The sequence below is a fragment of the Lathamus discolor genome, chromosome 1 (assembly GCF_037157495.1).
Source record: "Lathamus discolor isolate bLatDis1 chromosome 1, bLatDis1.hap1, whole genome shotgun sequence".
Lineage (NCBI taxonomy): Eukaryota > Metazoa > Chordata > Aves > Psittaciformes > Psittacidae > Lathamus > Lathamus discolor.
In genome coordinates this window covers 46,803,488-46,830,649 of record NC_088884.1, presented here as the reverse complement: position 1 = coordinate 46,830,649, position 27,162 = coordinate 46,803,488, and the positions used below count along the sequence as shown (strand labels likewise).

The window sequence follows — 27,162 nt, the reverse complement described above, 5'->3', positions numbered from 1 at the left end:
ATTATTTTGGTTTAGAAAACTTCACCTACCATTTGTCATCTAAATATTAAATTGGGGTGAGAGGTACGAAGTAAGTAAGTATTTTCAAATAAAGCACAGTAACCATATTTCATTTGGGAGTAATTTAGCACAAGTCTCAATTCTGGTACTTTGGCTAGTGTCATAATATAAAAAAACCTTAGTATAGGCAAAACCAACAGAATAATTTAACACTTAGCACAGCAAATTCAATCACTGTTGATCAAAGTAATAAATCATAAAACTTAATGGATCATAGTTAAATATGTCTTACATTTCACTTTGGGAACACAAGTAGACAGAGTTTAGGACAGTCATACAGTTTGGGATAGTACTCTCCTTTTCACATTGGATCTTGAATTAAGATAGTCTAGATGGGAACAGATTGACTTTAGTATCACTGATTACCTTATGAAGAAGCTCTAGCTTTATTTTTTCAGCCTCAAATTCCTCCAGATGCTGCCCTCTTCTTGTTTGTTCCTCTTCATTTTGTTTTTCCTGTGCTTCTCTCTCAGCTTTCCACTTTTTCCTCTTCTCATCTTCAAGTTCCTTTTGTCTTTTCTCCCACTGCTCAAGTTCTTGTCTACACTTTTCTTCACGATGAGTAAGACTTATGCTCATTTCAACATCAGCTATGAATTTGTAATCAACCAACCAAACCTTTTATTTCATTTCCTTATAAGCATTGGGGACATTAAAAGGTTTTAAAGTATTGACAAGAAAAGGATTCTGCGTTGATAAAGACAGCAATATATATCCCTAGGGAAATCAGAACTACAACATGAGTCTTTTTCATCAGAGATGTCTTATTATCATAATGCACATTTACTGACTCTGTTACAATCATTCTTATTCTATCGATGAATATTTCAGGATTACACTTTGGATTCAGGATTAATGTCTTCTGTAGCTATCAGCAGGGGTTTTATAACTGATGTACTCCACTTCCAAAACATGCAAAGGACATGGCAAAGGGAAACACTCCCAGCCAATATGACTGTAAGTTATGACCAAAGCACAACCTGCTTAGTGTATCAAATCTGGTTTCCATTTGTATTCATAATTATTTGTATCCATAAATATTTCAATAATTTTTGAGTAGTATTTTTTGAAACAAATTTCTATAAAGACAATAGAGAAAAGGGTAATTTTGTGATCCTGAAATGAGATAAAAGCGCAAGCATTTGCTCATGTCCAATTCACGAAGTATCAAAATTTAATGCATACTGAAGCATGTAATTCTTTACAAAGAATGTTATAATACTCCTGAAAACAGAAAAACAGGAAATAGTGATATGACACTGAAGAGCAACTCAACCAAAAGACTACTGCATTTGCTTACCTGTAACAAAATGGTCATCAGATACTACTTCATCACTGGTAGACTGACTATTATAATTAGTTGTTGTAGCAATCTGTAAGTCTTCATTTTCAGTTTCAAATAGTACCTTTTCATCATATGAAAAGTACAATAATACAAAACTTACTACTGACTGGAATCCTTAGACATTGAATAATGTAAATGTATCAGTCAAAATATTATTTTCTAGAATAATAAATATTGGACCATTTCTCAAAATATGTAATAGTTCTATGTGGGGTTTTTAAATATATTTTATATTTTCACTTAGAAAAAGGAATGGTTTGCATTCAGGATTTGTTTTCCTTTCTCTGAAACTAACCACTATATTTATGCATTAATACTGTTATGCACACAGGGGAAAAACTAGTTACAAAGCAAATTTTTAAGGAATCTACTTGGAAGTAATACTATGGACATGCAGATTGCTATGTTTCTTTCATTGTTCTTTACTGGCAAGAAGCAATTTATTCCTGTTCATTTATCATCTGTTTATCACCTGCTTGGGACAGATATTAATATTTCTAATGCAACTGAAGTCACATAAAGTAATTGTGCTAAACAATGGTGTTCTGAGAACAAAAAATCATGTTTGCAAAAGTGCGCACTAATAAAGGCCAGGCAACAAATTAAAAGTGATTAAATTCAATGCAGTTTTATATTTTTTCTAAAAACTTCAGCAAGTTATTAAGTTAAATCCTATGAAAACATAAAAGAATCCAGATTGATAGCTCTTGATTATGAAAGTTACAGACACTATTATCTTTACATTTTCTATAAAATAATGGAATATATTAGGGGCAAGACTAATAGTAGCACATCCTCCTAATCACAATAAAAAGATCAGAGAATTTTAAAAGTGTTATCATACTATTGAGATAATATTCTGAAAATAATTAACAATAAAAGATTATTCAGTTTTAATTCATCTTACTGATTTTTCTGCTAAGCACAACTACTGATACAGAGAATTTATTCCAAACTTTAAAACTTATAAACATGGTGTATTACAGCTGCTGACCTGGTTATAAAGAACAACATGTACAAACTCATCTTAATACCTTAGTCTGACAGAAACAAAACTGAACACACTTATAGGTCTCCTTAGTAAGGAGGTCAACAAAGCAAGCGTAAATTATCTAGATTAATTAATAGAATTTTGTTCACTACAAATATTATTTAAATAGAGAATACCTTTTTTTTTAATTGTTCTGGATCTTCATTATATTCAGAAGCCAATTCTGCCAAGTAATCTGAAGCATGGCAAGAAACTACCCCATAAATGTTACCTAAAGAAGAAATAAATCTATAATTTAGTACACAGAGATAAAATCCCTTGCCAGTACTCACTTCTGTTCTATCTTGCTTTGCTACTGTATTTCTCTAAAGTAAAATAAAACATTATCTCCCTTTAAAACTCTTAAACAAGCCAAATTTTACTCAAGTATATATAGGAGTCATGCACATGAAAAGCAGCAAATATGTGCATCTGGAACACACACAATAATATTGTAAGAATCCAGCTATAGGAAATATGAAAGAGAATTCCACAGCATAGAACACAGCAGAACATTTTCCATGTAGAAAAATACAGTAGAACTTGTATCAGACAGTTCAAAACCAAAGAACTACAAAAATAATGAGAAGGAGTAAGTGCCCATTACAAAAAAAAACAAACAAAAAAATTATAAAAAGAAACCTTCCTCAAATATAAAAATATATAGACAACTATTGAATCTCCTGTTCACAAAGACCATTACACTGAATGAGAGTTAAACCCAAGATGATGTGAAAAACTAGAAAGGAACAGACAATGTCAGCTCCCTGGGCATATAAACTCTGAATTTGGCTTCAGATTGTTAGTCTAACTTCCACTGGCAATATGAGGTGCATAAATATTTTATCTGTGACACCTGCTTACTTGCAGTTTCTTCATCTTCTAAGTCTTGCAGTATAAACTTTTCAGCATCTTGATTTCTGCTTTTTATGAAGTTTAAATAAGAGATAACTGATTCTGGCAAGTCATCTGAAATCTAGAAAAACACAGTATTTGACACAAATTCTGCATCTTCATCTCACAATCACAACCAGAGGTAAATACTTGACATGCAAGAACACAAGCATTTTGGCTTCACCTATAACATATTGATGGAGATTTAGTAGCAGCGGCTACCAACATTGTTCCCAATTACTACACTCTTTCCACTATCTTATTACCTACTGAACACTTAATAATTCTTACTTTTAATTGCATTATAAGTAAATTTTTGATTGAAACATCTTAGCAACTTCTCTTCCACTACCTTCATAAACATGTTTCAATTAACATTTTCTGTGTAATTGTGTTGGACCAAGAAATTAAGGAAAAGGTTAAGACAAAAATTAACAAATACTGCAAGGATATGGGGAAATGGGCTGCCTTCTCTCAGATGTGTAAATTGTGGTAAGCATTGCTGGCATTCAGCATGTGCATGCATAAATAATTATCACTGATGCCTTTGCTGATCTTTATGTCATATCAAACATATGATATACGGTCACACACAACCAGTACAATCCACCCTAATAACCTATAGACCAATCATTTTGCTATGACTGGATTTCAAAAGAAAATATGTTTCTAAAACAAGAAGTCATCCAAAAAAGAGGACTTAAGCAATCAAGTGATATTAATAACAGGAAGTCTTCAAACATTAGACAGTATCTTGTAAGATTTAAATACAGATTTAAATGAAGAAACATTGTTTTATTCATCCAGATTGAATCTACCTCATCAACTTTAATAAAATGTGCTTGGTGACAGCCAGCATGGCTTCACTAAGGGGAAATCCTGCCTGACCAATTTGGTGGCCTTCTATGATGGGGCTACAGAACTGATGGACAAGGGCAAAGCAGTCGATGTCATCTACCTGGACTTGTGCAAAGCGTTTGACACTGTCCCACACAACATCCTTCTCTCTAAATTGGAGAGATATCAATTTGATGGATGGACCACTCAGTGGATAAAGAACTGGCTGGATGGCCGCACACAAAGAGTTGTGGTCAATGGCTCGATGTCCGGCTGGAGACCGGTAATGAGTGGTGTCCCTCAGGGATCGGTGTTGGGACCGGTCTTATTTAACATCTTCATAGCTGACATGGACAGTGGGATTGAGTGCGCCCTCAGCAAGTTTGCCGATGACGCCAAGCTGTGTGGTTCGGTTGATATGCTGGAGGGAAGGGATGCCATCCAGAGGGACCCTGACACACTTGTAAGGTGGGCTGATGCCAACCTTATGAAGTTCAACCATGACAAGTGCAAGGTCCTACACCTGGGTTGGAGCAATCCCAGGCACAACTACAGATTGGGCAAAGAAGAGATTCAGAGCAGCCCTGCAGAGAAAGACTTGGGGGTGCTGGCCGATGAGAAAATGAACATGGGCCGGCAGTGTGTGTTCGCAGCCCAGAAAGCCAACCGTATCCTGGGCTGCATCAAGAGGAGCGTGACCAGCAGGTCGAAAGAGGTGATCCTGCCCCTCTACTCTGCTCTTGTGAGACCTCACCTGGAGTACTGTGTGCAGTTCTGGTGTCCTCAACATAAAAAGGACATGGAACTGCTGGAACAAGTCCAGAGGAGGGCCACGAGGATGATCAGGCGACTGGAGCACCTCCCATATAAAGATAGGCCAAGAAAGTTGGTGCTGTTCAGCCTGGAGAAGAGAAGGCTGCGTGGGGACCTCATAGCAGCCTTCCAGTACCTGAAGGGGGCCTATAGGGATGCTGGGGAGGGACTCTTCATCGGGGACCGTAGTGACAGGACAAGGGGTAACAGGTTAAAACTTAAACAGGGGAAGTTTAGATTGGATATAAGGAGGAAATTCTTTCCTGTTAGGGTGGTGAGGCACTGGAATCGGTTGCCCAGGGGGGTTGTGAGTGCTCCATCCATGGCAGTGTTCAAGCCCAGATTGGATGAAGCCTTGTGTGGGATGGTTTAGTGTGAGGTGTCCCTGCCTATGGCAGGGGGGTTGGAACTAGATGATCTTGAGGTCCTTTCCAACCCTAACTATTCTATGATTCTATGATTCCTGCTTCAGAGGATCTAAAACAAAACATTACTTCCGAGTCTGATTTCCTCACTTAAGCAGAATGCTGATATTCATCTGTCTTATTGTCTTGTCACCATTGGCAGTTACAGTTTTTTTCATGAAGCTATACTACTGAGACAACTTTTCAGAATAAATCTTCAGGTTAGGTATGTCAGGAAAAAGTCCATTCATAGAATCATAGAATAGTTAGGGTTGGAAAGGACCTCAAGATCATCTTTTCAATGCCCGTACTACTTTCAAGCAGAAATAGAAGCACTTTTAGCCAATCGAATACTTACCGCCTCACTGTCTCTCGAAGCTCCGTTTGATACCTCTGTGTCAAGGTCATCTGCTTCAAAGGAAGAAACACTGATTCTGCTTAATTCAACTTCTATTTCTTTGTCAATTCCCTCAGTATCTTCTGACATTTTACTTTCCACAGTGTCTTATCTGCTTTCAAAGCTGCACAAAGAAAATATTAACTTTCAGGACAGCATAAAACAAAATAAGGACAATGCTTTTTTAGCATAAGCTTAGTTGTATTTACTGAACAGTTGGCTTAAAACATGAAAGGAACAGCAGAAGTTTGTTCTGAGAACTTCACTCCATACCAGCAAGCAAATGAGAAAACTGTTAGTTTGTGATAAGAGACTCTCCCCTTAGTCTACCCCTCGAAATTCTGCAGGTGTTACTAAATTTGTTTATTAAAAAAGTCTGCCTGCCCTCTGCTCCTAGTGGACAGTATCAGTGCTACGATATAAGCCTCACAAAGGTTTGGTTTGATTGTTCTGTTTTTTTTTTTTTTATTCTGCAAACCTAATAGCTGCAAATTAAAAAAAAAAAAAATACATACATATACATACATATATATATCTATATATGTATAATCTGATATTAACAATTACGAAATAAGACTAAGAACCCAGAAAGCATTCGATGAAGTTGTCAGGATACAGAAAAAGCAGTGAGAAACAGACTAACCAACAGAAGTACATACAAGACTGGTAGACGGATGCAGGCAGGACGGGAAAGGGGCCCGCCGCTATCCCCTCTCCCTCTGCAACCCGCACCCCTCTCCTCACTCCTAGCCCCAGTCAGGGGGCAGGGGAGGCAGCCCAGACCAGCTCCATCAGAGCCAGCGAGCCTCGTCCGCCGCCGGCTCCTGGAAGAGAAAGAACACGCCGAGCACATCCCCGACGTAAAGCTTAGTACAAAGAAGTTATTTTTTGAGAGGAACTGCAACTCCCAGAAACCATGGCGGCAGGGAGGCCTCCCGCCTGCCGCCGCTTCCCGGAATGACCGCAAAGTCGCTGCTTTGCAGGCTGAGGGCTGTAGTCCTCCCTCTCGGGAGCCCATAGCCCTTCGGTCTCCTCGATCTACTCCGTGCAGCTACTCACTCCTCCTTCGGCCGAGCTCCTGCCGAAGCCTCCGCCTTCCTGACTGACTCCGGAGACAGGCCACCCCTCGGCCGTGAAACTCCGCAGCCCGCAGCCGCCCCTGGCCAGGTCCTAGCGGGACAACAGGAATACCTCCACCGCTCTGTTGACCACGGAGCGTCGCCAAGGCAACGGAAGCCGCTGCAGGGAAGGCAAGCCGGAAGATCTAAACTCTGCCAGCAGGTGGCGCTTCGCGCCTGTGGGGCGGCGGCTCTGGGGAGGCCGCAGTATGGGACCAAGCCTCGCAAACCTTCTTTGTGTGGTGGTGTACCTTTTAATGCTTTCTTAGTGTAAGCAGTGAACTGGAATGTGGTGTTCAGAATAAATCTGAATCAGCAATTAATAGGAAAAAAGAATTACAGCAAACCAAAGATAAACTATATAAAGATGGATTAAAACACTGCAATTTTGCTTCCTTTATGCCAGGACAACTCCAGAGGCATAAAAAATGAAAACCCACCAGACATCCCTGCTGTGATCACACGCTGGAGCCCTGTCATAGCTTGGAAAGACTCCCAGTCACCCTATTTACTTTTTTCCTCTGTTTTGGGGTTTGTTTGGGGTTTGGTTTTTTTTGTTTGGTTGGTTTTGGTTTTGTTTTTCTTTTGGGTTGTTCTGTTTGTTGGTGGATTTTTTTTTTTTTTTGGCTATAACAGGGTGTGAAAAGTTTAATTCCTCTCAAATTAAACTAAATCAAGAAATGTACATCATCTGTCATTAATTGCAAGTGGGTGTTCAGTCAGTGGAAGGGTTAGTGGAGACCCTGCCCACAGCAACTGCCCCTGAAATATATATAAAGTGTGCGTGAGAACCTAAAGCACTTTCCGATCTCCAGCAGCCTGCCACAGGCCATGGGGTATTTTCTGTTACATTTGTTTGTTCATTTGCTTTGTGTAATTTACATGTATACCCTTGATTTTGTTCTGTAGCTGCCCATCTAAATGACAAACAAATGCCATGTTCACTTTGCAAGATTCAAAAATAATTAAGATTTGGAACATGAACACTTCAGAATCTGATTGAAAAAGCAACAGCAGAACGTTAGGCAAGATTCTGAACTCTTCTGAGTGCTATTCCTTTATAAACTGCCTGGAGATGAGAAATACTTTGCTACAATCAGCCACACACAGGTCTTCGGGACCTGTAGAAAATGCCCAGTCAGGGAAAAGACTCCACACAGTTCAGTCTAGCAAAATCATATTGGGCAGGGAGGGTGCAGACAATATCCTTTTAGTGTGTAATAGTGTTCTAGGGAATGCATCTGTCCCCAGAGTTAGATTAGGAATACCAAGGTGCAAAGACAGGTGTAACAGAAAAATGAGACATGAAAGGTAAAGACAGGTTTTACATGGAAAATGGGCACTTTTGTGAGCAATGGGAAGGATCTGCCAAGGATTCTTTACTGAGTGGGTGGTGAGACATTGGAACAGCATTCCCCAAGAAGCTGTGGCTGCCCCATCCCTGGCAAGGCCTGGTTGGACAGGGCTTTGAGCAACCTGGTGTAGTGGGTGATGTCCCTAGCCATGGCAGGAGGCGTTGGAAGTAGATGATCATTAAGGTCCCTTCCAACCCAAACCAGTCTATGATTTTATGATGATTCTATGATAGCAGGTATTTTCCATCTACTGAAAGACTTGTGGATGTTAACCTCAGAATACTGGATTCAAGGTGTTGTGGTTTAAACCGATCCACACAGCTCGTCCACTCCCCCCCCCCCCCCCCCCACTCCCGGAGGGATGGGGAGGACAATCAGGAGAATGTAATTCCCACGGGTTGAGATAAGAACAGCCCAGCAACCAAGGTACAACACAAATCACTACTGCTACCACCAGTGATAATATTGATAAGAGAAAATAACAAGAGAATACGATACCACCGCTGAACGAGTTCGACCCCCCCGAAGAGCGAGAGTGCCCTTCTGGGTAACTCCCAGTTACCTCTCTGGGCATGACGTGCTGTGGTATGGAATACCTCTTTGGCTAGTTTGGGTCAGGTGTCCTGTCTCTGCTTCCTCCCGGCCTCCCCTCGTCCCCAGCAGAGCATGAGACTCACAGAGTCCTTGGCCAGAATAAACATTACTAAACAACAATTAAAAACAATCGGTGTTATCAGCTCCCTGCCCAGTCTGGAAGTCAAAACACAGAGCTTGCACCAGTTACTAAGAAGGAGCAAAACAGCTCCTGGTAAACCCAGGACACAAGGGCAACTGGTTACCATTTTCTCATCAGTGTTATGGATGAGTAAGATATATAAATTTTAAAACAGTGGAAACTCATCCATTTGAAATGTCCTGTATTTTACAGAATTATGTAACCAGTGAGCTTTTCAATGTTGCCAAGCCTTCAAGCACTAAGTTGACTGTGCACTTAGTATTTGTTTTGTAAGTGCAAGTTAGGCTGTAATCATGGTGACTGAAGACCACAGGCACTATGTCATGCCTTTAGCAAACAACTTTGCCAATGAAAAAGATTTTTTTCTGTAGGCCTGTTGCCTGTAACCAGGAAGTCAGGGCTAATCAACAGAAGAAAACTTCTCTGTTGTAAGGATATGGTTAAGTGGGACTTCAGAAAGAAACAGATCATAGACTGTTCTCTTTAAGGTAGGATGGAAATATTCAGAGCTGGTAAGGATTTTTAGTGTGAAGCAACAATGTAATATAAAATGTAAATAATTTTATAAAGTTAATATTTCTGTTTTTCAGACAAATTATTGAAGATAAACTGACATTATTAAAATGGCTCAAAATAAAGCATAGAAACTGCAGTTATTTCAACAGAAACTATTGCAGATGCCAGTTTTCAAGTGAAATACTGTTGAGGGTTTTTTATTTGGACAACACATCACACCAATGTTCTAACACCTGATGGTTTTGAAAATTCTGATGAAGCTTTAAAGTAGTGGATCTTCTTCCAGGAAAGTGCAAGACCAGTTATCCAATACAGTCCATAAGTTTGTGTAGTGTATTACTGGCTCAAACCCGTTACGGAGCTAGTTTGAGAATCTTAAGCTTTCTTCATTCTACATTTCAGCAACAGAATATTCAGAATCCAGGCATGAGGATCTTGAAAGGGCAAGCAAAGCTTGTGTTTGCTGAATCTTATAATCAACAAATTTGATACATATGTAACATATGTTTTGCATGTAAAATAGGATGTTAATGTAAGATATTTTTTGAGTGCAGAAGTTTCATTTCTTTTTTTTTTTTCTGTTTTGCAAATAACAGAAGACATAACTTCTTACTGTAATTAATCCATAGTAATTCTGACAGAAGACAAGAACAATTCCTTTCAAACAAATGCCTTTGCATTAGAAAATACTTTCTGAAGACTATGCCTGTGCTGGTTACATTCATGTGTCTGTGCATGCTTGTGTGCCTGACTGCTTAACACATGGAAAGCGTAGGACAACTGCAGTTGGCTGCCATTGTAGAGTCAATCTTGTAACACTGGTGCTCTTGGGCTCCTCTGGGCTTCTAACACAAAACCATGCAGACTAAAATCCTGGAGTTTGTTTAGAGAAGAGGCAAGACAGGTGAAAGTGAACACGAGTTTCACTCTCTCTGCAAAAAGCTTGAGAGGCCCAGAAGATATGGTACTATGATGATAATAATAACAATAATGATATATATGTATATAAAAAGAAATCCTGCATCAAAGAGTTTACAGTGCTATGGGTCTTTCCCACTGAAATACACTAAACTACGCTCAAGATATGAATGCCCATGTGACTTCATTGTGGTCCTGTTGACATTTGCAAGCATTTTCAAGGGTGATTCTTGGATGGTACTCAGGGTCTAATGCACACTTTGCATGTATTTCAGGGCAGTTGCTGTGGGCAGGGTCTCTGCTTGCCCTTCCATTGACTTGCTGTTGATGACAGATGAAGTGCATTTCTTGGTTCAGTTTCATTTGAAGGGAATTCACATTTTCACATCCTGTTGCATTCCACAATTAAAAAAAAATAGAGGAAAAAAGTAAGCTGAGTGACTGGGAGATTCACGTCAAAAGTGTAAAGGGTACCCCAGATTAGTACAGGGCAGTTGGTAGCACAGTTGACAGCTCTTATGGCTTTGCTAGAACTGTGTGCTAAATCACACTGAAATAATTAGGCTGTATCTGCTATTTTCAGCAAAAATTGAATTAGATCACATAAAAAAAAGTGAGAGCTTATGTCTTTACTATGGTTATGTCTCTTCATTTCAGATGGTATCTTTAATAATTAGTAAACTAAGTATATTGAAATACATAAGCAAAAGTGTATTCCAGACTACGCAGCTCTTGCCATCTCTGCAATACAAATCTTGACACATACATGCTGTCTCCAAATGTCTTTAGCAGTTAAGGAGAAAAAAAAGCTAAAAAAAGAAATATATGTTGTACAGTGTAACATCAGAGGCAACTGAGACCAGACACCATTTTGATGCTTCTACTGTTGATACTATTTTTCTGCTCAGTGTATGAGGTGACTGTTTAAATTTATAAAACATTAGCTGAATAAATCCCATTGTAATTGATAAGCTTAGTTATATCTGTTGCATATTGAACTAAATATATAATTATATTTTCAGCTGTGATTCAAAACTGAAAACAGAAGAATGAAAATAAAAGATAAAATAATTATTCAGAAGTACTACTTAAATGTCTTCAACGGAATTTTCTTGGTAAAAATTCTGTTTTCTTTTTCTTATTTATAAGCTTCAAAAATTTTTTTAAATGTTTTTAATTAAAACAATAATGCTTTTTCATTAATGGTTTTTTTTTTTTTTTTTTGTTCTCCAGGCTCTGGGTTTTATGCTTTTGACATTTGGCCTGTGGCTTTTATTTGACAGAAACAATTTATTCAGTGTGTTATGTGAGTATAAATAGAATTTTTCTTTTGTTTCAAATGACTGTAGGATAAATTAGCATAAACAGGGACAGAATAATTTTTTTTCACAAGGTGGCAGTATTGGATTGAAATGCATATGTTTTTTTTTTTTTTTTCTCTTGACATTAGATCTTTTAGTTGGATATTTGGGTGGAATAAACACAGGTTGGAGCTTGGGTCTCTCCATATAGATATTCCTTTTTCCCAGAGTGTCTTAGCAAATTGTTTCACAGAGAAGTAAAGTTTGGGTCACGTAACAACAGCCAGGATCTTCGATGAGCTCTCTGCCTTGGCTATGCCAAGGAACATCAATTCCCAACTGATAATATGGGAACCATCCAACATAGTAATTCTGGTATGAAGCATTTGAGATGGAAGTAATGAGACCTCCTGCTACTTTGCATATCTAATAAAAAATGGTTAGAGCAGAACGGGGAAAGTGACTAGTCACAAAGATGGAGGTTAGCACTGAAACTGAGTCTGAATTTAATGAGGACTATATGTCTGCATAGTATTTGTACATGTGCTACTAATATTTGCCAAATGGAAAGAAGTATCTGCAAACTTGTAATTGTTCTCTGATTTCATTGTGAGTGGTCACATTGTTTAGTTGAATATGTTCTGTTTACATCTTATATGTTCTTACCATAGTCTGCATTTATGAAAATATGTGTTTTTCTTTTTCTGACTGTCAATAGCATAAGTAATAATAATATCCTTTCACCATTCTGCTATTTCCACCCTTTCAGTAATGGCATTGCAAAGATTTTATTGTTTTTCTGGAATAAGTTTTGTAAGTGAAGTCTCAAAAAGAAAAGTGACAGTATGAATGTACTGTTACAGTTTCTTCAGGCAAGAACCAGCTAGTGGCTTCTATTTCCTATATATTACTTGGAATTGGATCTGTTATTACTTTTACATCAGCCATTGGATTACTTGGAAGCGTTGTGGAAGTCAAATGTCTACTAGTTACGGTAAGTGTAGATCAGACTCGAACTTTCTTGTAAAACAAAGGGGAGTTTTGTGTGCATGAAAAATGTAATACTGTCTTGATAATGTGATTTCCACATACAGTGTTTAACAAATCTGCAGATACAAAGATATTCCAGATAAGTTCCCAGCTCAAGTGAAATCTGAACAAAACTGAATATCCTTCTATATCACTGGATGATTCTTTTCAATGTCAGAGCACTTGCAGTTTGAAATTGCAAAGGTTTTAACCACTGTATTTTTTAAGTTAGATGTTTTAAAATTAGTACTGAAATTATGCAGACTAAGTTTCTCTCCGTATGGGCTCATGTGCTTAGTATATGCTGAAGAAATAAAGAAAAACCTGCCTCAAAATATTGCAGGTTGACGGCACAGGTAGCTACATTATGGCTGCAGTATCAAAATGGAGAGTATTATTGGAAAGCTGTTACCCATGTAAGCCTACCTACACACTACATGTTTATATATAATTCTGCTTTTTAAGAGAAGAAGATCTTGATTTCTGAAAAATTACATGTTAATTATACATTCTTATGGTCACTTTGATTATATTTTTGTCTGTTGTTTATTGTTACCCTTTTTGAGCTATCTGTTTTAGACTGTGTGAAGGCTAAAGCAGAGAACTGTTCTACTGATTCATTTATTAAGCACTACAAATATCAGTTGGCACAGCTGTGAGAGGAGCCCTGATGCTATAACAAGGACTTTCTTGCCTTCTTCTGTCCTGCTACTGCCCTGTTTGCCTCAATTTATTAATTGATGAAAGAGAAAGAACTGTCTCATTTCCAATTTCCATGGAAGTATCTAGTGTCACAGCATCTCACTGAAAATTAATGCAATCAATTATTATTTTGTTTTGTTTGGTCATCTTATAGCTCAAAAAAGTCCTTGACTAGGCATGTGACTTAAGTGCCATGGTAATTCAGAGAGGAAATAATGAAGTGAGTTTTCTTCAGTGGAGCACAGCTGCTTAAGGACAGCTTTTGTTCTTCACTTGCAAGTAATGGCTTTGTCTTTAAGCCCAAATAAGTGAGCTGTGCTTTGCCTGAAGCCTGCCTCTTGGACTATTTCGGAGGGTTTCCAGGAAAAAAAAATGTTTCTTACTTTTGTTCAAATGACTCTAAATAATAGTCATGAAGTCATGAGTCATCCATAAGCTCCTGGGACTTTTTATTGAAATACTCCTTCAATATTATGTTTATCCATAACTCATTTTTTGTTGTTGTTGTTGTTGTTTTTCTTCCCCAGTATATGAGTTTTCAAATCCTAGTGTTTGTTATCCATGTGGCAATACTGTTGCTTATATTTGCAAAGAAAGAAGAGGTATGTAAATAAACTATATGAAACTGCTGATAATTTCAAAATAGTTTCTTGCAGTTAATTAACAAAATTCTAATCGTCAGTTCTCACTCTATGCTGTATCACTGTTTGAACTTGACTATTCTGTATGTTGACCCGGTATAGCAGAAGATGTGGAAAACTTAATTTGAGGAATTCCTCATGGTTCAATAGTTGTAAATGGGTGGGCGTGGAAATATATTATCAGTTTATCCTCTGCAACAAAGCATACTTTCTTGTTCAGGAATGTGGACTCAACAGTGTAAGGGACAGCTTTATTCTTCTTTGAGGGATGACCCAGAAAGTCCCTCTTTCCTGGACATCAGCAGAGGTAAAAGAGAGCATTAGATGCTAACCTGTATCTCCTAGCAGGGGATAACAGTAGTCTGCTTTGCAATTGATAGTAGGAGTCATTGGTATCATGGGATGAAAAGTATACTAACGAATTTTAGGCCTGTATTTTAGTTTTGATAGAGCTCTGGTATAAGGAATATGTATCTTTGCTTTTAACAACAGGAAGCAAACATAAATACCAACATGGATGCTAATAGTAACTGTACTGCTTTCAAGCTTTATTCAGACATTTTTTTTTCTACATATAGCAAGTCTAACAGCTTAAGCAATCCTCACAGTATTCTATGAAAGGCAATTGGTACTGAATCCATACTGGTCTGGCTGTTTCCCTATTACATAATTCCAAAATCTATGGTTTGAGAAAACCTCCTGTGACACCAGTCTCATAAGGTTCATACAGTTCTCCAAATCCTGATGCTATTAAGTCAGTACAACACAAATAAGTTTTACTCCATCAAAGTGCATGTTTCATCAAGATTTTTTTATTAAATGTTAATTTATAATGATGTCCTTCCTGTTTTATGATGGTTTTACATGGTGAAAGATTTTAACTGTCAGCAGTGATGCATTCTGGAGTCAGCTATTTGTGCTAGGAAAATTGGTTGAAAGATTGCAGTTTATTTTATATCAGCTGTAATTGCGCTTGATCTCAACCTTAATTAAGTGCTGCTGAAGTATAATAAATTATGGTAACATCATCATTTACTCAGCAAGCTTTTGAGTTATTTTTTTTAGGATGACTATAGCAAGGGGAATAACTTAGAGAAGCCTCATTTTTTCTTGTTTTGTAATGATTCCTTCCAGTAGCCTAGGAGTTATTTGCTGCATGCATTCCCTGCTGCACCCTCTATATCTGACCAGCTTGTCCACTTCAATTGTTGTTGAAAGGCTATTTTAACAGTGGTGGCAAATACCCTAATCTACGGCCAACATGAACTACTTACTTTCCTAGCCCATAGCAATATGTGTCCTGGCCAAATTGTATCGTGTTCACACAAGTGTGTATCACACCAGGTATAGAATCAATTTTGGTTTTCTGCTTATTATTATATGGTGCTGTGCTTACTAAAAATAAGTATGACAGGTAGGATTTAGTGTTTCAAGACAGATCAGGTGCATCTTAACTATGTTCCCTGTCTCTTCTGGCTCCATTTAGGCTAATCACTTTGTGTCTGACTCTGTTATTTTTGTGATTTGGATCACTTCATTTATCTTCCCCTTTTGCTTTCAACTTTCTTATTAGTGCAATGGCTATGACATATTTCAGATCCTATTTGTCAAACTGATTAGAATGCTGCTGCTTGCAAGTAACCCTTGAAGAAACCTGAGTATCAATAAAAGATCAAATATTGTACTATCCATCCACACTCTTTCAATATGCATCTCTCAAATTCTATAAATATTTATAAACAGGTCCACAATCAATGGAACAACAGAATTGATGAAGTTATTTCTGAATATGGGAACAAGAGTTTGGCTGAGCAGGAACCTGTGTGGACCATTCTGAATGCTGTGCAGCACAATGTAAGGAAAAATCCAATAAATTATCACCACCAAAAATACAGCCAAAATGTGTATACCAATCAGAACTTTAAAAAAACAACTCCTTTAGTGAAGGATGAATTTTTCAAGATAGGCTGCTAATATGTGGGTAGGCAGATTCTTTGCTGTTATGTGAGTTATTATGGGTGAAATTAGGCCTTTGAAGGATTTGTAAATTCATGTAGGTGCAGACAGTTTTGGTCACTGAAGTTTACTGCAGCTGAAAAAAACAATGTGTTTTCTAATATCTTCAGCAGCTCTAGGTATCATAAAACACTTGGTCTGCTTAGACCTCAGGACTGACCTGAACCATACACAGGGATACTATGATGTCAAACCAGAGCTCCTACTGCAGAGCATTTGAATAGTTATTGCACTGAGACTCTCTCAGAAGTAATGCTTAAAGCCTCAAATGAGTTTGTGTATCAATACTGTCAGCACACATTCTTAACTATTAATCATAATAATTTTTGTGGCCTGGCAGCATGTAGTCTGTTTCAAAAAAAGTCCTTTAAAGCATTTGTTTGAGATCAATTATTTTGAAAATTGTTAGCAATGTTTTTGTCCAGTGCGCTGTGGCCTGCTATCCACCCTGCTAATTAATTCTGCATCATGAGCTTTTAATTATAAACACTGAAGTTTAGCAATTAAATATGGTTTAATATATTTCTATAGATCAGGTGTGAATCCCTTAATATGACTTTTTGCAGAGGTGAATTACACAGTTCTTGACAAATGTTGAAAATAATTTATGATTCCAGATAACACACAAAGCACGTATGTCTAGACTCGAGAATACAAATGTATTTGTAACGTATGTTCTTCGAAAATCCAGTCTTCTCTCATTGCATTCATAATTTCTCTAGTGATTAATGGTGACTCCATTATGTCAGCTAGACTATGTGCTGGTATACTCTGAGATAAAATATGACAGACTTTCCATCCCATAAAACAATTCAACCATTTCTGAAGTTTTATCCTGATTCAGAATGAAAAACTGCTGGAATTTCCTTCATGAGAAGAATTCCATTCTCCACACTGTTTGGTGATTTGGTTTTATTTTGTGTTACTGGGATTGAAATAGATTATTGGAAAGAGCTAATTGATAATCCATTTGAACAGGGCATAGTATCTTTTGATAAGAGCGGAGAGTTTTTGCAAATACAACATTAGAAGTAGCAAACACATGACTAAAAGTTTTCAAAAACTGTTCCTTATTTAATTTTCTCAACCAGAGTAAACCAGAGTGTATATGGTTTTATTTTTATTTATTAAAATATGCTTTATTAAAACATCTCCTCATTTATCACATTGATTATGAAACAACATTAATTATTTTTGTTTCCTATAATGTGTAGTTTTCTTTTTTTGTTTTGTTGTACTGCACAGTGAGCATATCCTTAATATAGTTTACTGCTTACACACAATTTCTACACTGGAATTACTTTGGAAGATTAAGGGTGATTGTCAAAATATTTTACATTAATCTGGGTTTGTATTTTTTTTCTTTTTTCATATTTACTTATGTTCCAAGCATATTTTAAGATCGTATTATTGTTAAGTCTCTACTATCCAGTGGATATAATAGGAAATGGTGGATACACAAGGGTGAATCATAGAGTCATAGAATGGTTTGGGTTGGACCTTAAAGATCGTCTAGTTCCAACCCTCTCTGCAGAGAGAAACTAGCTAGCTAATTTAATCAACAAATAGCTAGCACTAATTAGGGTGGAAATTCCTCTGTGCCGCAGACTTTATAGGTGTTGTAGTTAACAAGTTACAGTGTTTGTATTCTAGATGGAATGCTGTGGAAGATACAATGTTACACAGTGGGAAAGGAATAAAAACAAAGAAAACAGTACTCAGATCCCATGTTCTTGCACAAAATCCACTCTGAAGAAATGGTTTTGTGATGTCCCAAGGGGTTCAACATACCACATGGTAAGAAATAAAATACCTGTCTTGATGAATGCAACTTTTACTACTAAAATGCACTTTGAAAAAAACCCCACAAAGCCAATAAAAAAAACCCTACCAAACCTCAAATTATGTTTTCCACCAAGACTTGGCTTAAAAATGCCAAAGTATCGATAATATTTTTTTTTTCTTTGTCTTTGGTCCCTCTGAAGACTTATTTTTTACTTGTTAGGCGTCAGTCATGTAGTCAGTTCTAGATTAAGGATGCTTCAAGAAAACAGCAGTTATGCCTGATCAGTATTACATTGGGACATTTAGTGGCAGTTTATGAAGCAGGAAACATCTTGGCATTCAGAAATCCATGCTGTGGAAATCAATGATGACAATGGGAAGTGGCCATATATAAAAATACTCAGTACATTTTCCACTTGTAATTACTATTCATTACTTACAGAGTGTCAGCAGTGTCTCCACCTGTTTGTACTGTCTGTTTCCAGAGCATCTCCAATACTTTACAGGACAAAAGGAATGAGCAAGGCATTGAAAAATGAGATGTGTTTCCCAAGACCAGTTCATGTTAACATTTACATGTCTTTATATAAAGGGACCAGTGATACATATTACTTTCTTCAATATACCCTCACATGTTAATAGGATTATCTAATGAGAATACAAATTCAATTGGCGCAGGTTGTTTCTTGACAATGTAAGACAGTAAATAATAGAAAGGATTGTATCAAAGGACATCTGGTATTGTCTCCCTTTGCTCATCAGTCTTGAGTTGCTCTCTGTTTCTATAAACCCGTGTAATTATTAAAGATCACTTCAAAGTATAGAAAGCATCTGTTTTATTTATAGCTATTTTAATCTATATAAGAATTTATAATTCAGTTTAAAAAGCAATACAATAGGCATAGACTGTGATCTGAAAAACATGCGCATGCGTTTCAGGATGCATAATGCATGAGAATCTGTAAAAACTTGAAAATATTCTTTCATGCATTTACTTGTAAGGAAAGCTCTCAGTTATACTCACACAAAAAAAAAAAATTCCCTTTTGATTAATTCACAAGCTTTGGAACATTTCTATATCAGATTTCCATAAATATCAGATATACTTAAGCATTGTCTGTTCTGTTCAGATGATAATTTTAAAAATGCTATAGCTAATTCTTTGTAGTACACGTTACTGGTCTATTTAATTTCTGGCAAGTAAATATCAGAACCCATCATAACATGTAGAAAGTCCTATTCTATATATTTTTAAAGTATGCTATTATGAAGATGAAATATATGTATTCCAAAGTTGAAACTATTTTTTCTTGAAATCTGTTCATCTGCACTTGCTTAGGGATGTGAAGAACATTTAAACACATGGTTTGAAAACACTGTATTGATCTTAACTGCAATTACTGTCAGCCTGCTAATTACACAGGTAAGAGTACTTTTAAGCAAAAAAATCCACAAAATATTGATATTCTGCTGGGGGTAAAAGTCAATTTATTGCCATTTGGTTTTGGCATGTTCTCCAAAATTTTGTAAAACTTTCCATCAATTTTAAATAGAAGTAAGATCAAGCACTGTTTACCAACAAACTCCCATATATTCAAGCACCATCACAGATGTTGGTGTCCAAAGCTTATTGAATGAAATGTTTGACCTGACTTGTTAAAGCAAACGGCATTGCAAGGACAAGAAGCAGTTACAGAGAATGTAAAATCGGTGGAGCAAAAGACCTCTTTTGTCCTGTACCTGTAAAGAACCTGGTCCATGAATATATTAAATCAAATTACAAAATCATGAAAATCCTTCCTCCCACACATATCTGTGAGAAAATGTTATTGGGTGAAAAGGAATAAATCAATATAAAACCAAAATCATATTAATAATGGCAATAAGAACCGATTGTTCACTCCACAGACACCCTGATGTTCGAGCAGGCAGGAAGAGTTTTGATAATATCTATAATTGTAAGGTTGAAAATGAGTTTAGTTCATTTTTACTCAGAGAATTAAAAGTATGTCCTATTTTACCACTTCCATATGTAGTACCTTCCAACAGAAGTATGTAATAAAAACATTACAGCTATTGGATGGGCCAGTTCAAAAATAAAAATATTTTTTATTTATACTTGTACTAGCTACTAGTACAAGCAAATACTGCACTCATGTACTAGCAAAGTACGTGAGTGTCTCATGATCTTCAGTGTACTGTTATCATTGACATCTTCTAGTCAGATGGGAAAGAAATGTTATCACCATTCAAGAGGTTAAGAGCAAGAATCACAGAATCATTTAGGTTGGAAAAGATCTTAAGACCATTGAGTCCAAATGTATTTGGATTCATAGGGCATTGAAAAACTTGATACATAACTGAGTTATATGCCACTTAAAATAGATTTCAAGATACTTCTGTGGATGTGGCTTGCTGGAGGTCACACAGGAAGCCTGTGCCACAGCAAAGAATTCAGCTTGTATTTTCTGGCATGTCCTGGTCATTCTCCTTTATATCCGTCTGCACTGTCATTCATAGGAGCCAGGTTAGCAGTCATATTGACTCAGTCATGAGTGAATGTTGACACTCTTTGTTGTTTTTAACGCATCCTTTTCTCTTTCTCAGATATTTTTGATCACACTGACTGGTCTGCTGTTTGGAAACATCAGAAAGAATATTATTTGGCCATGACCTCTTCTGAGCATTGCTGTGGTGCAAGAATTGTCTGATCCATGCCTGTGACAGTCAGTGAAATTGCTTCCACTAAAATTTGGTTTGGGCTCTACATACTGTAATCACTAGGACATTAACATTTGGGGTTTAATATGTTTATTGTTTGTGACTATGGGATATGGTGGTATGCTACAAAACTGTGTTAAAGTCTGAAGTACTATGTCATTTATTAGTTGGTTTATAAAACTTCCTAAGAAGTTTAATAGTAGTTTCCCAAGTCTCTGGAACAACTTGTTCAGAGTGCTGTGAATAGTACTGTATAGTATACTGCTTTTTGAAACACAAGGAACCCATTTTCAGGTTCAGTCAAGAAAAAATATTTACTAAACATTGCTTGTATTTCTTTAGGCCTTTACCTTTCCTTTGAGTCTTTCTCTGTTTTTTTCTTGTCTGCTATGCAATTTAATTTTCAAAATATTTCAGTCTTATTAGTACTGGACTCTTAGCAGCTCTTTTCTAACAAGTGTTGTAGTAGACATCTTTTGTTCTTGCTGAATGGCCTTTTCTATTCATTTAAATGGCTTCAGTGGTTTAGGTGGACTAAGCTTGAAACCTTAAAACTTTCTTTATCCTCTGAGCTGGGAGCAGATTGAAATATCGTGATGAGATATGAGCAAGCTGTTTTATTACAAATAAAAGTGATAGCATTTTAAACTATTTTTTTGTCTAAGACTTCTTATTTCAGTAATCTATTTTCTGATGCTCATAAATTTGGTAACTTCTTATTTAGTCTAAAAAATTTACATTTCATGTGCCTAACACAGGCTGAATTTCTTATTTGGAGAACTAAAATTCAGAGGTGAATAGTGAGTTTGGAACAGAATCTGAATTCCTAACGTGTATTTTTTGTTCTGCCACCAGCAAAAATCTAAGAAACACAGTGATGAAGTCTCTCATCTCACTCAAAGGTTTATCTGTGTTAAGAATGGCAGATACCTGTTACCTTGATGTCTGTAATGGTTTAGGAGATTTTAATCTTGTTATTGAAGCAGTCCACTCTGAAAATACAATCCCAGGAAGATATTGAAGTCCACAGTGTCATGGTCATTGCAGCTGAGATCCTTGATCTTTATATTTCCAACCAGTTCCTCCTATCAGATGCAGCAAGCTATCTTCTCTACCTTGATTCTTGATCCCCTACATTGACTCAGTATTGTCAACGCCACAGAAATGTCCTGGGTTGCTTGTGTGTGGTGGTGTAACTTTCTCCTTACCACTCCACTCCCTCCTCCTTCCAATCCTCTGGGCTGTTCCACTATCTCATGAGTTTCCGACAGGCCCTGTCCTTTACGTAATGAATTGGGTGGTAAAGCATGCTTTGACTGAGGGACACTGCTCAAAGTGATAGCTGGAGGACTGTCAGGCTGTTGCTGAAAGATGGAATCTGAGCTGAAGTCATCCACTAGTTGACCCTCACCCATTGAGAAATACTGAGACATTAGATGTGAATATTGCACTGATTCAACTGGAATTTTTAACAGGTATACTTTTATGCATCTTTATGTATGTGTGTGTGTACCGATTGTTATAGCAATTGTATTGAATTCTATTGACTCAATTTATAAGATCCACCTTAAAACTGCAAACTGCTGCTAACTGACATCCGTAACCCCTTAGATGAACACCACTGACAAAGTCTAAGACTAAGACTAGATCCAGCCACACGTGGACTCCATCTAGCGTTTAGAAAGCAAAGATGTCCACTCTGAATCTCATGACTCAGTGGGAGGGTCCCCCCTCCCCTTCCTGCCTTCAGTGCCTGTATCAATCACCTTTAGCTCAATTTTACCTTGATTTTCCTTTGCATACTTTATCTATGTAATAAGTCATAGAGTGAACCTACTATCAAATTCTGTTAAGTCATGCCTTTATAAATCATATTAAAACTGCTGTTCCTTATATCTTTGCTGGTCATTCTTTAAGCAACCCTAAACCACTCATTTTGTGATATTGTACCAAGCAATATTGCCTTTCGAGCAGGTGTCAGGTGGTTCCCTGAGTGCAGGGGCCAGCAACTGTGAGGCTTCTTCCTCCATTTGCCTAAAGAAGACTTCGTGGACTTCATCTTCCTGATCAAGCAGTCTCTGGTAGATACTGTCCTGGGTTCAACAGCAGCAGTCATTTTTCTCCTTCTTGGTAGCTGGTGCAGTGCTATGGTTTTGACTTTCAGCCTGGGAACAACACTGATAACACAGATGTTTTCAGTTGTTACTAAGTAATGTTTACTCTGACCAAGGACCTACTATGACAGCATCTGCGTTGGTTTGTCCTTTGATTCTTTCCCATAAATTTTCAACTGATTTGTCAGCCCTTCAAAGGCAAGGATTGCTGCATTCTTCCTGAGATATCAATTTGGCAGTGGAGTGCTTCCTTTCCTCCAAGACCTACATTTTCAGAAATAGCGAATATATAAGTCAGTGTGAAGCAGCTACTGCAGCTATACAGTGCATAGCTACACTATTCAGTACAAGCTGGTTGGCTCTTCACTAGTCTAGTGCAGTAAATTGCATCCAAATCTAATGAATAACTGTTGTTAAGCCCAGCAGGTAACCCATGCAGCCTCTTGCTCACTCCCCCCACACTTCTTCCTCCCTAAGCTCCTGGAGGGATGGGGAGGAGAATCAGAAGAATATAACTCCTATGGGTTGAGATAAGAACAGTCCAGTAACTAAAGTATAACGCAAAATCATTACTGCTACCACCAATAATAATAATGACAAGGGAAATAACAAGGGAAGAGAATACAACTGCTCACCGCCTTCTGACAGATACCCAGTCCGACCCAAGCAGTGATACCGCCTTTCCAGGTAACTGCCCCCAGTTTATATACTGGGCATGATGTGCTGTGGTATGGAATACCCTTTGGGTCAGTGTCCTGTCTCTGCTTCCTCCCGGCTTCCCCTCCTCCCTGGCAGAGCATGAGACTCAGAAAGTCCTTGGTCAGAGTAAACATTACTGAGCAGCAACTAGAAACATCAGTGTTATCAGTGCTGTTCCCAGGCTGAAAGTTGAAACCATAGCACTGCACCAGCTACCAAGAAGGAGAAAAATGACTGCTACGGCTGAACCCAGGACAGTATCCACCCCTTATTCCATACCATTCATGTCATGCTCAGATCCCACATTTTTCAATATACCATCGCTTTTGTCTCGTATGTGTGTGTATATATATACACATCTACACACACACAAAGAGAGAGAGAGATATCATTCATTAGTCCATGGACCAATCCCTATAAAGCTGCTGAATTCATACGGTCCATGATGTTGGGTTCCATCTCTTGTAAGAGTCTTTCAGAGCAGGAGAGATAGTACGCAGTGTTGGATTGTTGCCTGCTGATGACACTGAGGAACCCGTCTGGTCACTGCTGAACTTGTATGGTTTTGTCAAAGTTAATTCTTTGTTGGGATGATGATCAGAAGGAAGTCAAGGCCAGTTGCTGGTGACCTGAAGACATCTAGTTGGTGAGCTATAAAAGTGCTACATCGCAGGCAATAGCATATAATCGGGTTCATTGGCTGTTTTCCCCTAAAATCAAATCCCCTTGAGGTACACATTGGGCTTCTCCATCTTCCTGAGTTACCCACCAATCATGTCTGGGTCCCTGAGCAAAAGCAATCTGACAAGTGGGTTTGCCTTTACCTGGAACAGGAATAACCCAGACATAAAAGTTCTGACTGGGCTGGGCCAGCCCTGTTGGAAAATCCTCTGGTGTCGACCAACCAGGTGGCTTTTGTTAAATGTGTATCCCAATGTTTGAAAGTTCCCACACCCATTGCTCTCGGTGTAGTTTTTAACAGCCCATTATACAGTTCGATTTTGCACAGTAGAGGATGTGATATACCCACTCAATGCCGTGTTCTTTGGCCCAAGTGTCTATAAGGTTGTTCCTTAAATGAGTCCCATTGCCTGACTCAATTCTCTCTGGGGTGCCGTGTCATCACAAAATTCATTTCTCAAGGCCCAGGATAGTGTTCCAGGCAGTGGCGTGAGGCACAGTGTATGTTTCCAGCCATCCGGTGGTTGCTTCCGCCATGGTAAGCACATGGCTCTTTCCTTGGCGGGTTGGTGGGAGTGCGATATAGTCAATCTGCCAGGCCTCCCCATATTTGTACTTCGGCTTATAGTCCTCCATACCAAAGAGGATTTAGTTGCTTGGCTTGCTTAATTGCAGCACACATTTCACAGTCGTGGATAACCTGGGCAGTAGTGTCCATTGTTAAATCCACCCCTCAATCTCAAGACCATCCGTATGTTACATCTCTGCCCTGATGGCCTGAAGTGTCATGGGCCCACTGGGCCAAAAATAATTCATCTTTATGTTGCCAATCTAAGTCCATCTGAGCCACTTCAATCTTAGCAGCTTTATTCACTTGTTGGTTGTTCTGGTGTTCCTCAGTGGCCCAACTCTTGGGTACATGGGCATCTACGTGGCGTACCTTCACCACCAGGTTCTGCACCTGGGCAGGATATCTTGCCACAGTGCAGCAGCCCAGATGGGTTTACCTCTGCGTTGCCAGTTGCTTTGCTTCTGTTGCTGCAACCACCCCCACAGGTCATTTGCCACCACCCATGAGTCAGTATAAAGTACTGGCCACTTTTCTCGTTCAGCAATGTCCAGGGCCAGCTGGATGGCTTTCACCTCAGCAAATTGACTGGATTCACCCTCTCCTTCAGCAGTTTCTGCAGCTTGTCGTTGAGGACTCCATACAGCTGCCTTCCATCTCCGATGCTTTCCCACAATACAACAGGACCCATCAGTAAACAAGGCATACTGCTTTTCACTTCCTGACAGTTTATTACATGGTGGGGCCTCTTCAGCACGCATCACCTCCTCCTCTGGTGACGTTCCAAAACCGCTGCCCTCTGGCCAGTCCATGATGACTTCTAGAATTCCTGGACAACTGGGATTTCCTATTTGAGCTCTTTGTGTAATTAGTGCAGCCCATTTACTCCATGTAGCATCAGTTACATGATGTGTAGAGGAGACCCTGGATCAGTCCATGGCAGATAGTAGGGCTGTGATTCTAGCCCTGGGGCAGTTGTTTCCAAGTAAAAGCAAACTGTGGCCTGCACTCTGCTGCCAAAGGAATTGAGAAAAATGCATTGGCAATATCAGTCGTGGCATACCACTTGGCTACCTTTGACTCCAGTTCATACTGAAGTTCTAGCATGTCTGGTACTGCAGCACTCAACGGTGGTGTGACTTCATTCAGGCTACGATAGTCTACTGTTAGTCTCCACTCTCCATTAGACTTTTGCACTGGCCATATGGGGCTATTAAAGGGTGAGCAGGTCCTACTGATCATTCCTTGACCCTCCAGTCTATGGATCAGCTTATGGATGGGAATCAGGGAGTCTTGGTTGATGCAATATTGCTGCTGGTACACTCTTGTGGTCACTATTGGCACTTGTTGTTCTTTGACCTTCAGCAACCCCACAACAGAAAGATCCCCTGAGAGACCAGGCAAGGTGGACAGCCGCTTAGTTTCCTCTGTCTCCAAAGCAGTGACACCAAAAACCCATCGGTACCCTTTTGAGTCTTTGAAGTACCCTCTCCTGAGGTAGTCTATGCCAGGGATGCATGGAGCTTCTGGACCAGTCACAATGGGGTGCTTTTACCACTTCCTCCCAGACAGGCTGATTTCAGCCTCCAGTACAGTCAACTCTTGGGATCCTCCTGTCACTCCAGAAAAATAGATGGGTTCCACCCCTTGATAGCTTGATGGCATCAGGGTACACTGTGCACCAATATCTACTAGAGCCTTATACTTCTGTGGGACTGATGTGCCAGGCCATTGGATCCCCACAGTCCAGTAAATCTAATTGTCCCTTACCTCCACCTGGCTGGAGGCAGGGCTCCTCTAATAGTGGTCACAGTACTGGTCACTTACTGTTTGTAGAAAGGGATTAGTTTATTACAGGAGCTGGAGTAAAATCAGCTCTTCCACTCCATGTGGGAACCTGCTGACCAGAGACCGGAGCCGCAGCTTTCATGGGATGATCATCCTTAACTTTTGTTCTCCCAGGACAATGCCTATTCATGTTTCACTGGTTTATTACACTTAAGGTAATTACTTATGCACTCCCCCTGTTTGAAAGGATATTAAGGGTGAGATTATCTGGGTAAATACAGCCATGTAAAAGCTAGACAATTATTCTAGCTCATGTAGAGATACTCATGTTGAGTAATGCATCCTACTTTTCCTAGGTAGGTATTATAGAGTGATGTCCTCTGAAAGTACCTTTATTTTTCTGGTTGAGTGAGAGACTAGTAGCACTACCTTATAGTTTCTGCAACTTGAAACGGTTAACACTAGATTCAAGAATTCAGAAGGCCCCAAATGAAGTCACCTGAGGAATCTGAATTTGTATCTAATGTACTTGTATTATAAAACAGTTGTCAGTCATATGCACAAATACCGGCTCTCCACAGCAGGTTAAAATCAAAATTCTGTAAAAATGGACTGCTCTGTACCCAAATATTATTTTAAAGTGAATGTAAGCAGCTCCTATTGTCCTCAGTGACAGTTTGACATGCCCAAGTGA

At 38.5% G+C, this 27,162-nt stretch overlaps 2 protein-coding genes across 2 annotated transcripts in view; one reads left to right on the top strand and one right to left on the bottom strand.

Annotated features, from left to right (window-relative positions):
* LRRIQ1 (leucine rich repeats and IQ motif containing 1) overlaps positions 1-6,979 on the bottom strand; it is a 116,687-nt gene extending 109,708 nt beyond the window's left edge. Inside the window, exons 1-6 of the mRNA XM_065669733.1 lie at positions 6,840-6,979; positions 5,742-5,904; positions 3,300-3,411; positions 2,573-2,667; positions 1,361-1,466; positions 427-650 (exon numbers count right to left, since the gene is read on the bottom strand). Of these exons, the coding sequence (XP_065525805.1) occupies positions 427-650; positions 1,361-1,466; positions 2,573-2,667; positions 3,300-3,411; positions 5,742-5,870 (666 nt within the window). The 5' untranslated portion in view covers positions 5,871-5,904; positions 6,840-6,979. The remainder of the gene's footprint in view (positions 1-426; positions 651-1,360; positions 1,467-2,572; positions 2,668-3,299; positions 3,412-5,741; positions 5,905-6,839) is intronic.
* A 4,478-nt stretch (positions 6,980-11,457) lies between these two features.
* Positions 11,458-20,570, top strand: TSPAN19 (tetraspanin 19). The gene is made up of 8 exons (XM_065665044.1): positions 11,458-11,538; positions 11,657-11,729; positions 12,588-12,718; positions 13,983-14,057; positions 15,840-15,950; positions 17,766-17,909; positions 19,237-19,320; positions 20,505-20,570. Exons 1-8 carry the CDS (start codon positions 11,473-11,475, stop codon positions 20,568-20,570), a joined length of 750 nt encoding a protein of 249 aa, XP_065521116.1. The 5' UTR covers positions 11,458-11,472.
* Positions 20,571-27,162: the final 6,592 nt, after the last annotated feature.

Bases quoted from the DNA above. Each gene is read 5' to 3' on its own strand.
- TSPAN19 (XM_065665044.1), top strand. From the start codon at position 11,473: ATGAAAATAAAAGATAAAATAATTATTCAGAAGTACTACTTAAATGTC. The intron at 11,730-12,587 runs GTGAGTATAAAT...GTACTGTTACAG, and splicing joins CAATTTATTCAGTGTGTTAT to TTTCTTCAGGCAAGAACCAG. The intron at 17,910-19,236 runs GTAAGAAATAAA...GCACTTGCTTAG, and splicing joins GGGGTTCAACATACCACATG to GGATGTGAAGAACATTTAAA.